The 13,627-nt window shown below is 46.8% G+C and overlaps 1 protein-coding gene across 1 annotated transcript in view; it reads left to right on the forward strand.

The window, feature by feature from the left end:
* LOC144824831 (lanosterol synthase-like) overlaps positions 1–13,627 on the forward strand; it is a 146,496-nt gene that overhangs the window by 15,532 nt on the left and 117,337 nt on the right. Inside the window, exon 2 of the mRNA XM_078683820.1 lies at positions 4,426–4,534. Coding sequence (XP_078539946.1) covers positions 4,426–4,534 — 109 coding nt within the window. The remainder of the gene's footprint in view (positions 1–4,425; positions 4,535–13,627) is intronic.

Genomic DNA, 13,627 nt, shown 5'->3' on the forward strand with positions numbered 1-13,627 from the left:
TTCGGTCAATTTTGTCATTAACTTTTTGCATCTAATTGTGCTTCTGTGCTCGCATATTCGTTGTTTCACTTTCCTGCTGGTCATTCCTATGTAACGGAGATTACAAGGGCAAGTGATAAGGTACACTACATTAGTGCTGTTGCAGTTAGTATGGGACCGAATCGTCCAACCTTTTCCCGGTTCTAAAGATAGAGTCTTAGTGTTCTCAGTCAGGTGACACACGATGCAATTGCCGCATTTGTAGTGGCCAGTAATGTTTGGTAGGCCCCAGGCGTTGAGGACAGTGGAAGGTTGTGTAACTGTGCTCTTTGGTCTAGTATTGACCACAGCGTCTCTTATGCTCCTGGCCCGTTTAAAAGAGAACATAGGTGTTACAATTTACAATTTATCTGGACCTGATATCTTTTAATAGGCTTCTCCCATTCCAAATTGCGAGTGTTGAGCACTTGCCAGTGTTTATTGATGGATTTTGTAACACTGTTAGAAGCAATGCTATAAGTGGTCACACAGGTCAGCGGTATGTCATTGTTGTTCTTCTTTGTATCCTCCAGCAGTGCCTCACGCGGCTGCTTGCGTGCTCGCTTCTGACATTTGTTGAGGATCCTTGTCGGGTAGCCCCTCGTTTCAAGTTTCGAGGTAAGATCCCTGGCTTGTTCGCAGTAATCGGTGATCTTACTGCAGTTCCTGCGAACTCTCAGGTACTGTCCATAGGGGAGATTTTCTCTGATGGGCCTAGGATGGAAGCTCTCAAACCTCAGTAAGTTGTTCTTAGCCGTTGGTTTGTAGTGCGTTTTTGTGTGAAGTCGATCATTGTCTTTGCTGATGACTAGGTCCAGAAAGATCATGGTTGTAGGATCTTTAGTGTAGGTGAATCTTACGTTTTTGTCTCGGGTATTTAGCCAGTCAAAAAAGGAGGTTAGAGTGGTTTCTGGTCCCTGCCAGATTGCCAGGATATCATCAATGTAACGTTTCCAAAATGTTATGTGTCGTCCGAAAGGGTTTTGGTCCTTGAGGATAAACTTCTCCTCGAAATCAAACACATACAATCCGGCCACACTGGGGGCAAAAGTGCTGCCCATAGAGGTACCCCCAGTTTGGAGGTATAGGATCCCTTCAAATTCAAAGAAGTTCTTTTTTAGGGCCAATCTAGCACATTCTAGAATACAATTTTTGGGTGTTCTGTGTGTCCATTCTTCCTTATTGAGTGCTTTTTCAAGGACTTTCAGAGTGTCGTCTTGCGGTATACTTGTGTACAAGCTTTCTATATCGACGCTAACAAGTAGTGTAGTCTCATTGACCTCAATCTGGTCAAGTAGTTGAAGTAGACTTTTGGTATTCTGGAGGTAAGTGGTGTTTTTTTGGACCAATGGTTTTAGGAAAGCACCGCAGAAGCGAGAGAGAGGTTCCAGAAGTGAGCCTAATCCGAAGACTATAGTTCTCCCTGGGGGTGGATGTTTGTTTTTGTGCATTTTGGGGAGGGTATAAAAGTATGGTATTTTACCCTCACTATTGCGCAAATAGTCAGCCTCCTGTTTCGAGATAAATCCCATCGTTTCACAATGCTCCCTTAGAGATTTTATTTCGTTTTTCAAATCCTGTGTAGGATCGCACCGTAGTTTGCGGTAGTTGTTCTCGTCCGCTAGTAGTCTTAGGCGCTCATTCTGGTACATTGACCTGTCTTGTATAACCACGCCTCCACCTTTATCCGCCGGTTTTATTGTGATTGTGGTGCATTTTTTCAGATCCTCCAAGGCCATTCTTTCTTGTCTGCTCAGGTTAGTGAATGGTTTAGATGGTTGAAGCTTTTCAATGTCATTGAAGACTGCTCGCTCAAAGGCTGCCAGCTCCACTGGGGTGGTGTGAGGAGGTGGTACAAAACATGATTTTACACGAAGTCCCGTCTCATTTGGATCTTCGTTAGATGAGTTGTCACCTATTTTCTCGAAAAAGGCTTTTAGTTTTAGTTTTCGGAAAAAACTGGATAGTTCACAATGGAGTAGAAATTTGTCCAGTTTGGGTGTAGGGACAAACCCGAGTCCTTTGTTCAAGACTGGCTTCCATGGGTGAAAGGGGTTGCGCTGCCAAGTTGGTCACTAGGTCTTGATGTTGCTGGGGCCTGCCTGTGCATTCTTGCTCCGGGTGTGGTTCCCCACCGGATCCTCTGCCACCTAATGGACTTGGTTGGGATTCGCCGTTTTTTGTCTGTCCCTTCCCCTTCCGCCCCTGCCTAAAAAAGGCTCCCTGTAGTTGTTTGGTGGGAAGAATGGTTGTGGAAACGGTGGTTGCAAGCAGTACATTTGAGGATGGTGTGGGTGAGTAAATGGGCCTTGGAACCCCTGCATCATGGGTGGGTTAAAGGGCGGCCAGTTGCTTTGTGTTCTGTTTCATCCTCTTCCTCTCCCTCTTCCTCTTTGTCTATTACTGCCAGTGCTTGAATTGCTTGACAGCGAGTCATTACTGGATGTATCAGAGACTTGATCTTTTTTTGCTGGTGCTTTATAGTCTTGGTCCGAGTAGGGGTAGGCTTTTATGAAGGAGTAGCGCTTTAAGTCTTTTTGGAACTTCTGTGCTTTTTGTTGCGTGAGGTTCTCTTTGTACTCGTTGATTTCTTTATTCACTTCCTCTAGTCTCTTTTTGTAACCTGTGATGGTAGTTTTCATTTGGCCCTCTGCTAGTTGTTTCTCCACTTGGATTTTTTCGGAGAGACGTACTGCAGTTTTTAGGATAAGCACTATCCATTCATGCGTACAGTGCCACGCAATTAGTGACCAATCTTTTCTAAAGGTGGCATCCTCTAGGAAGATTCGTGGGGCATTCGTTACTAATAGGCCTTTGGGTGCCATGTTGTTGTTAAGGTATTCTTTTAGGATTGTGCCGTGCAGGATTGTTCTTATTCTATTCCTTTTGAGTTCTGTTAGTTTTTCCCACTCAGTGATTTGTGAGATGCTTTGTGATATGCTAGCGTCAGCAAAGAGTGATAGTTCTCCCATGATGGTGTCTACTTCTTCCGTAGAATACGAAATACCTTGATTTTCACTCATGGTTGGGGGAGCTGACCACCAGCAGTGGTGTGCGCGGATCAGGGAAACTGTTGAGGGGTGGGGGTGTGTGTGTGGTGGCGCCAGGACTTTGCAAGGCACAACTGAATTGCTAACTCATCCGTGAAGTTGGAACCCCTACAATGAACACCTGCTGTTCATTTAAATAATTATTTTCGTATTTGGCATTTCTGCCAGTAATGGAGTACATAAAAACATTTTGGTGCTGCTGAAAGGTTACACAGATATGGGGTGTTAGGTGATTGGTAGCAACAGGGCCACTGGAATTATGTGGTTTTGCAACGCTTGCTTTTGGGCATAATCACAGATTGGCCGCATCTGCCACTTAATGTATTATTTTCTTTATAATCTGAAGTTTAAAAAAAAAAAATCCAGCTCAAATGGAGGAAACGTTACTACAAACGCAGCAACGGGTGTTGCCGTGCAGTGGGAGGCCCTTTGCAAAGGTTGACCTTTCTGTTGCTTATTGCTGTAGTCTGGTGTTAAGCTGGTACTCGTGAGGTGAAACCTTTATCCGGATTGTGTTAATATGTGTAACAAGCATTGGCATAGCCAATAGGTCTCGCCTTTGGGACCTGCTGCATAACTAAATACTTATAAGGTCCCAAAGACGAGACCTATTGGGTATGCCAATGCTTGTTTTTATTGCATCTCCTTGAATACATGTGTTTGTGAAGCATAGAACCAGTACATTTCAGGGTACTGGCTTTAATTCGGAGGCGATTATCGGCTGATTGTAAATTTAATCACAGAAATAATGGCGTTCCCAATCGTCAGCCGGCGTCTTGTGTGGGTGCCATGGGGTGTTCCTCCCATGAGTGAGCCATGGGCTGTTTCTTTTGCCCTGAGGTTTGGGCTGTTCTCCCGGAGACAATGACTGGTCCTGTGCAGCAAGGAGGAAGCTCGTAGTATCCTTGTGGAGTGTGTTCGCACGTTGCATCTGGGATGGGATTGTGGCCTTTCATGGGGTAAAATTGGTTTGTCCTCCTCTCTAGTTCACTGTGGGTATGATCACCTCCTCCCTAAAAGCCCAGTGCCCCTCTGCCCCCAAAGCACCTTCATTGCGATTGGACTGGTTGGATGAGTGAATCATGGGGCTTCTTGCACATGTATAATGAAGATCTTTCCCCACATCATTGGGATCAAGTTGCTCTACTGGGTGCCTATTGCTCCATTTAATGGCTTATTTATTATGAAGATTTGGTTAATAAATCTTACAAATCAGGAGTCCGCTGCCTCATCACCAGCTGGATACGGTCTGTCTCACTCCGTTAATGTTTTCCTGTTAATCTCTGTGAGGAATGCTTCGAAAGCACACAATATCCACCCAGTGGCTGTTGATTAATTGCTGTTTCTCTCTACACAGGTCTGCTGATCACTTGCCATGTGGCGAGGATTCCACTGCCCGAGGCCTACAAGTTAGAGATGGTGCGGTACCTTCGCTCCGTGCAGCTTCCCGATGGGGGCTGGGGGCTGTGAGTACTCTTCCTATCTGTCCTATAAACAGACCTAAATATAATTTCTTTCCTACATGCAATGAATTCTGGTGTCTTATCTAATGTGATTTCTCTCCTATAATTCCCATACACAGATATTTGCAAACCTTCTAGCTGTTGTGTTGCCCACAATTGATTGCGGGCGCACTCTGTAGACCCCTGTAAGCCCCATCCCTCTAAAGTAATTTTGAGTGCAAGGGAGAGTTCGAGACAGGGGAAACATCCTTTCCCACACGGATTTTACTCCGCAAGGCTTTAACAACGCGTCCATTACAACGCAAGTCGCAACCGCGACTTACGCTGGAGGGCGCTAGAGGATTAAGAATAGTATATTTACTATTCCAACACCTTCCCTAGTGTCCACGGGGACTGGTGTTAGAATAGTAAATTATACTATTCTCAATCCGCGCCCCCAACGCAAGTCGTGGTAACGACTTGCGTTGTAAGGGACGCGTTGTTAAAGCACGCGTTGTGACAGTACCCGTCATAACGTCATACATCCCTGTCAGACACACCTGTCCGTAAATCTGACATCAACAGGTGGTATATATGGACACCCTTCCCTCACCCCTGAAACCAGACCAAGCACACAATAATTGGGATTTGACTATATGATTATTTATCATGCACTATTTGTCTATCAATCAAATGCATTAGAATGAGTATGAATATTCTAATATTCCATAACACATCCCCACACTACTAGTTTTACCTGAATTGGTTACAACCAGCCTTGTAGATTTCAGTTTTAACAGTAAGTTAAGATGCTCATTGACCAAGTCGTGCAGACCTCTCCCCACATGCGTTATGATGACTTCAGGTTCAAAGTCTGAATTCCATGTCTCAACAATTATTCGGTTTGTCTGACTATACCTTTGTACCAATTCCTTACATACATTTTCTAGGCATGGTGTTTAATGGATCTAGGAGGGGTCCGCTCGTGCGTGGCTTCTGTCCCATTATACGTAATGCTTGAATAGTACTTTATATTCAGAAATATATGTGGAAGCTTACTGTTACTTCCCTTCCTTCTTCCTGCAGGAAGGAACAATAATGCCATCTGCTTTGTAGCTACCTCTTCAGCTGATATGCCTACAAAGAATGTGTGCGCTGTAGAAAGGACATTTCTTCTCAGTCTTGTTAGGATGAGTGAAAAAATCAGGACGATCGAGCACACACTTATTAGCTGCTAAAAATAACAAGCATTTACAATGCAATGGTCTCGTCTTTGTTAAAGTTAGAGCTATTGGCATTGCAAATGTTATTGGTTTTTTTTAAACCAATAAATATATGGTATTGTCATTTACAATGGCAATAGGTAAGCATTAGAGAGTATTAGCAGTTATTAATAGTTAGTAGAGAGTGACTAGTTGATTAATAGAGCGTGTACTTGTATAGAATAGAATAGGAGTGAGTTGTAGGCAATAGTAGTTAGTGAGTAGTGTAGATTAGTGGAGAGTAGTATAGAGTGAGTAGTAGATAGTGTGCAGAGAGCGTGTATGATTTAGCGAGTAGTAGAGACAGAGTAGTAGTGAGTAATGAAAAGTACTAGATAGAAATATATGTAGTGTAGTGAGTTATAGATAGTATATGGAGTAGTATATGTATTTAGTAGAGTGAGTAGCGAATGGCTTTTAAAATAGAGTATATATTAGAGAGCAGTAGTTAGTTAGTACTTTTTAGTATTAGAATGTAGTAGAGAGTAGTAGAGAGTGAGTATACAATTGTGGATAGTTTAATTTAGTGAGTTGTGAGGAGTGTGACTTGTATGTAGTAGAGAGTAGTTAGAGGGTGTATTAGAGTGTGATTAGTTGAGTTAGTAGTAGAGTGTAAATTGAGAGTATTAGAGAATAGTAGAGATGATTGAGTAATGTGTGAGTAGCTTACAGTAATAGTAGTAGATTGAGTAGTTAGTAAAGTCTAGTAGAGTATTAGATAGTTATAATACAGAGTGTTATAGTGAGTAGTAATGAGTGAGTAGTATTTTGTAGATATAGTTTTTAGAATAGTTTTAGTAGGGTATTATAAACTGAGCCACACACACACACACACACACACAGCCACACACACAGGGCCACACACACAGAGCCACACACACAGAGCCACACACACAGAGCCACACACACACACAGAGCTACACACACACACACAGAGCCACACACTCACACAGAGCCACACACACACAGAGCCACAAACACAGAGCCACACACACAGAGCCACACACATGGTGGTGGTGGAAATGGTGGTGGAGAATGGTGGATGTGGTGGATGTGGAGGATATGGTGGTGGTGGATGTGGTGGTGGATGTGGTGGTGGTGGTGGTGGATGTGGTAGTGGTGGATGTGGTGGTGGTGGATGTGGTGGTGGTGGATGTGGTGGTGGTGGATGTGGTGGATGTGGTGGATGTGGTGGTGGATGTGGTGTTGGTGGATGTCTAAGCATTTCTGGGCAGCAGTCCTTAACATATTTTTGGCAAGGTGGGTGGGATAAATGCATATTTTAATCAGCCTGCACGAAAAGAAGCACGTGCTGTGGAGCTGCAACACAGTATGCCTAATGGGAAAACAAGAACTGTACCAAGCTCATGAAAAGGATCGACTGTGCCCACTGTTAGTTTTTTTTTTTTAAATACAGAAAGTGTACAAGCACTAAACACCATTGCACAGAGATGCCCACAACTGCCTGCCTAAGAGAGCCGGATCCCGACGGGAGCCTGTGAACACAAGGCACACCCAGGATCGCAGAAGGGGCAGAGAGCACTTGCTGGGTGTTGCCTCAAGGAGGAAAAACAAGTAAGGGGGCAAGATGGCGTAAAGTTCTGACCACAAACCAGCCACGCATCCATCAGTGCTCAATGAAACCGTATCCGTTAACGTTTTAGGGGACACACAAGAGTGGGGGAGCTTTGGGTACAGAGAGGCAACAAACACGATGTGCAGGTGAAGGGCAAGACCTGTATCATATAGAGTCTCATGCCGCACTTAATACAGCCACCTACTGCAGGTTAACACTGCACCGGTACCCTAATGGCTAGCAATAAACTGCGATGCATTTTCTTAAAATGAATGTGACTAGAGTTGGATCTGGGCCCTTGAAAGTACCGTGACTTATCTGGAACACTACATTACAGTGCTATCATCAGGAAGAAACCCACCCAAACATAAAATACTACGCCTACATGTAGTGAACACCCGAACTTACGCACGTCTAATAATATCGATCCCGGCTACCCTCATGCCCCACTCCCAAAAATATTACGGGGTACACTTACCTCGGAGTCAAAAGTAGATAAGGTCCACCACATGCACAGGCAGCGGAATTTTTAAAGTTCCTCCTGCACTGCCAGTTTTCAGGCAGTGAAAGGTTTACAGTTTCTCCTGCACTGCCAGCGCTCAGGCACCATCACATGCGTAGGCAGTGGAAATGTGCAGTACCGGTGCACCACAAAGTACTCAAGCAGCAGAATGGTTGCAGGTCCTTCTGCACCATCACAAATCTAGACTGCAGCCAATCATACGTACGCCTTACCGCCACTTGGGGGAGTAAGGCCACACGCCGTCTCCAGGGTCGCTTCCTTTGTTTTGCACTTTATAAATAATTAATATAAATATAAATAATTATTCATTTATTCATTCATCCATGTAGCCCCTTTCGGGACGGGGAGCTGGCGCGTGCAGTATCTACCCTTGGGACTCTTAGGCCAGAACGTGCCTCAGGTTTGATGGTCAACTAAAGTGCATTATTAGCACTCCCCGTTCACTTCAGCAGTTCAGAGGGCAAATCCCTCGAAGCAGCTGGAGCACGACTATTCCCCGGCGAGGAAGGGCCCCTCCCATGTCCTCGCCTGTGCGGGAACACGCGCTCTTTCCTCAGGTTACTCGGGGTAGTACCGGAGCCTGTCCGAGGCATTCCCAGCAGAGCCGGCAGCGGGCTCGGACAATGCCGCCATTATAACTCAAGGAGCTTAAATGATGGGCGTCTGGGGCTTTGCAAACATCCCGAAAATTACTCTTTTCTTCGGCATGAATTGCTGGGCTGTTGGAGGCTTAACGTTCTGAGAACTCAAAGTGTTTGTTCTCGCTGAGCAACTTTCAGGTGCCATTATGCTTTTGCCCAGGCATGAGCTCATCCAGCGGCGCTCTGGAGCGGCTCTGATAATCGCTTAGCGGGCCATTCTCTGCTCCAGTCATGTGTTTTCAGGTCCAGAAAAGTAGCGGAGCTCGGGAGCCGAGGCGACGGCCATACTACCCCCTTTTATGATGGCGCCTGGAGAGCTGAGAGGACATGCTGTTGCCGCAATTAGTGCACCGGGAGGCCGCCGGCCTCCGTGTTTAACCAATCAACAACGCCTCCAACCCTCGGCCCACATCCCGATTTGAGGGCCACTTCACTGCGTTGACAGCCTTCTGGACGGGCGAGACGCCAATAGTGCACGGCCACCACTTCACTCTACATCCTAAGAGCTGTCACCCCGAGCGGGGATCAGTGCCTACATCTGATTCCCTCCGAACGGCGCTGAGCGGTGGATGCCTGCACTGCGAAGACGTATTTCTTTCTATTGAAGCACCATCCTTTTCAGACTGGGGGGCGTGTTTCTCTTTATCTCCTCTTCTCCATTGGCTGGAATGAAAACAACGGGCGTGTTTTTGACTGTTGTTTTTACATTCCAGCCAATGGAGAAGAGGGTAGAACAAAACTAAAAAAAACGCCCCCCCAATCCGAAAAGGACGGGGCTTAGATGGAAAGAATGACGTCACTGAGACCTCTTCTCCAATGGCTGGCCGCCATTTAGGAGGCCCGGCAATGGAGAAGAGGGGCGGGGTTTACCCTCGCTACTCAGAGTCATTAAATCTCGCCAGCGAGACTGCGCATGTGCGCAGCCTACGCTAGCCGAGACCTAAAAATGTCAAGTTGACCCGCTCTTCTGCTTCAAGGTCTTTTCCTTGCACCTTAGATGCACAGCATATGATTGCACATTGTTAAGTCAACACTTGTATTAAACCTGGCCTATATTGCATGCAGCACTAAAACACATATACAAGTCCTGACATAGACAACACTGCGGAATGCCGTTCTGCCTTAGATTACATCAATCTTTTAGTTAATTGCCCAATGACTCTCTTTAATGAGCTGGTCATTAATACCTTATGCCTCATTCCTTGGTGGCTGGAAATTTCAGCTGGTTACACGTCCCAGGTGGAACACGGTTATTGAATGTTTGCGGTATCACCACTGACAATTCCAAACCAGTTTTTCAGGTCAAAATAGAGGTACCGTGCAGTTTCATACTTACTGACTGGTAAAACCAAACTTTTTCTCTATTCTGACGTATTTTGCCAGTGGAAATGTCTTCCGGTTATACCGAAGGAATTTGGATGGGGTAACCCACCTTGGAATTTAAATTCAATTGTAAGCACTGCAGATACAAAATTTCACATTTACCCTAGATTCAAAAATGTGTCCTTTTGATGGTACTTTGCTGCATGGTGGGCCACAATAGGAACATCCCTGTATCTCACTCTCATTCCTGCCTCACCCTTATTTCCATTGATGAGGACATATTGTCTCACAATCGTCACTCTCATCCATAAAGGTTAGATTCAAAAGGCCTGGGACACAGAGAAGGGGAAATTCAGAAAGGAGAGAAAACTCTGAGTTAGAATAAAATGATGCATTCTGAGGCCAAGCATTACAGGACTGAAGTTTTTGCTTTCTTCGACATATAGGACGATGGGAAGGTCTTCTTATGAAGAGATTACAAATGTAAACAAACATTTGCAATGCAATAAGTCTTGCATTTACGCAAGTTTGAGCTATTGACATTGCAAATAACAATGCTTTTTATTCTTGTTTTTAAAACATAAATAAAGGGTAGTCATTTACAATGCCAATAGCTTAAACTCGCGTAAATGCGAGACCTATTGCATTGCAAATGCTTGTTCCTACAGGAGGGGTTTGCAAGACGGAGTCATTGTCCTCTTCCCTTGCGTTTTAAACCTTTCTGGTGTGTCACTTACTGCATTATCTGAAAACAACAATCTCTTTAATTAACGCGTATGCGGAGCTCGGTTGGGACATCAGTCCTGTTCCGAATCTGGCATTCTAGCTAAAAACTGGAGTAAATGTTTATTGGCCGAAGATAAAACTCGAGCAGCGTGTGTACTGCATTTGTCACGTGCTATAATCACACTTCTCTTCTTGTCCCTCGAAACGGTCCTTTCAGATCAGGCTCATATTTGCACCTGCGCCCCTCCCCCACTAAGAATACCCAGATTTCTGGAGGGGCCCTGCCAGTCCACGCTGTGGCTTCCGGACCGCCTGGCACACACAACCCCTCCTCTAAGGCGCAGTGGCAGAGTCCTCGCATCCCCAAACATCGGGGTATTCGATGCTGAGAGCGCTCCAGACTTTACTATTTATCAGGGTGTGGGGGGGTGGGCACCTAGAAATAGTCTAATCAATTCTTGTTTTAAAGTAAAGACGCCGTGAAATCTCGACAGCAGAGACATCCCAGCTCCCGCTAATGATCTTTTGGGCTGCATAATTAGAAGTGGCTGTAAATAGAGGAGGCGGCTGATTGTACTTTAAACTTTGCATTCAAAGGGGGCCGGAGGGCTTCCTCGCACGCCGCGGATACACCCTCCTCGAGCGCTGCTCATTTCCCCGTCTTTCCCATCCATGGGGGGGAAGGAGGGGGGGGGGGGTTGGAGGGCATGCTGTGTTGGCCCGATATGTCCCCAGCCCCGTGTCTGTGTGCAAACACTCTGATCTATGTGTGCAATCCTCCCCGGGAAGCGGTGGAACACGACCCGCTCCATATTAACTATTCATGCGCCGATCAATATCGCGTCCTGCTCTGCGGGGAGCTATCAATGGCCGGGCCCGCTCCTGCCCCAGACTTCGCGGCTTAAACTGTATTCACATGCAGAATAAAAGGCGGATGAATATTTCAGTGGCAGCTAAAAAGCGCCCAGTAAACGTGGCTGTTTACCAAGGCCCCCGGGTCAGGGGCAGGGCAGGTGGAGGGTTGATTACACACAGACTCCGAGCCTCAAGCACGCGAGGACATGTGGGCGCACGGGAGGCTGCAAGTGGCCGCCAGCAGAAAGCTGCTCAGTTATTCAAGCGTCGCGTCTGCCATTTTCCTGGTCCGAGTCCAGAGATTGGACCATTGTATTCTTTACTTCCCCCGAAGACTAGGCCCACATATGTGTAAAGGGTATCCTGTCCGAGCCAGGGTGCGTGCCTAGACGAGCCAGGTGGCTGGGGGCAAACGCCAGCTCTTCGCTTCTTGCAGAACTCAAGCAGACAGGAGGGCAGAGCAGCATAGATGAAGGGTGCCAAGGGCCCCAATGCACGCAAGGGGACTGCCCCCACCCTCACAGTGAGGTGGTGAAATGCCTTGATTGGAGTGCAGACCTTGGCCCTGGTACCACTGCACCTGCTGTACTAGTGACCGCTAGCCCCTGGCAGCGCAGAGAGATGGCAGGGCGTGCTGCTTCTTTTGTAGACTGGGCAGAGAGGTACAGACTGGCCGGGGATTCTCGCATTCACCTTCTCCAAAGAACAATCTGGAATTAGGTTGCCCGTAAAGCGCTTTTGCGAGGTGCGGCGGCCGCTGAGAATGCGCGCTGGGTGCGTGCGCTGCGTGGCCTTGTGGGTGCTTTGATGGATTGCGAGCGCATCTGAGCGGGCAACCTTTTCCTTTCAGACAGCTAATTTTAGCAGCAGTCCCTGTGCTTACTGCCAGGACCCATTGTGCTGGCTGCAGCCTGCTGCCGCCCGGACTCTAAACAAATAAATATTTATCATCCGTGCTCGGTATATAAACACGCCGACCCCGTAGAAAGTAAAACAAGCGTGTTCCTCGCGCTAAAAGGAAGTAGCAGGGGAGGGGCGAGAGGAGGGGGTGAGTGCTGGATAAACAAGCGCGCGCCATGACGTCTACTTTTCTCTATTTCTGCCGTCCCACTTGGACGGCCTCGCCTGCTTTCTTCTGAAGTAAAAGGTTTCTTATCTTTATGGGGCCATGTGTTTGGCCCCATAAAGATAAGAAACCTTTTACTTCAGAAGAAAAGCACGCGAGGCCGTCCAAGTGGGACGGCAGAAAAAGAGAAAAGTCTACGGCAGACAAAACTCTTTCCCAATGACTGGCCACTGTTTTGTAAAGGAGTACAGACGCTATTCTTGTGTTTGTACACTCTTTATTCAGGAGCGCCGGGGCTGGCTTACTTAGCGGTCGGCGCCAGGGAAACAGTATGGCCGCCTTCCACTTCCTCTGTCGTCACTGCCTGTTCCGCCTTGGAACAACTAGAGCGCTGCCACATCTCCCCCCTTTAATCACAATAAACAAATATACAAAAGTCTTACTTCCAGTCCATTTCATAGTCCTTGAATCTCTCCGGTACCTTAATTCTCCGTCCTGCTCGAGTTTCTCTTCTCTCACTCGTTCTCTCTCCTCCTGTGGTCTCTTGTTCCTTTCTCTCTCTCGCACCTTCCGCTCTGCCGTCCTTCGCCATCTTCTCACTCTCTTCTTCGCCTCTGCTCCTTCCTTCCGTGGTCTCTCTACTCACTCTTCCTTCACCTGCCGTTTGTCCTTCCGTTCCGTTCACGTACTCTCCTTGCCTTTCTCCACCTACACTTTCTCCATCCTCTATGACATCCTCTGTTCCTTCTTCCGCCTCATCTTCCCACTTCAGTATCTTGCTGCATTTGGCCATTCTGTCCATGGACCAAATCTTACCATCGCTCAGGAGAGCTGATCTATCGTATGGCTCCACCACCTTGAGGGGAGGTGAGAACTTGCTCTCTCCTTTCTTCTTCATGATGGCAAGCTTCACCCTCACCCAATCACCTTTGTCAAGTTCTGTACTTTGAGTGTTCCGTCTTCTGTTGTAGTGTGCCGTGTAGACCTCTTGGGCCCTCTCCAAATTTTTCCTGACCACCGCCGGTGACCACTTACTCTGGACAATCAGCTTCCTCCATGCAGCATTGTCTTTGGTGAAGGCCTCCCTGCCTCTTAAGATCTTGAAGGGGCTGTAGCCTGTGCTACCCGGTGTGATTCGGTATGCC

Source organism: Lissotriton helveticus, chromosome 3_1, assembly GCF_964261635.1.
Source record: "Lissotriton helveticus chromosome 3_1, aLisHel1.1, whole genome shotgun sequence".
In the NCBI taxonomy this organism is placed as follows: domain Eukaryota; kingdom Metazoa; phylum Chordata; class Amphibia; order Caudata; family Salamandridae; genus Lissotriton; species Lissotriton helveticus.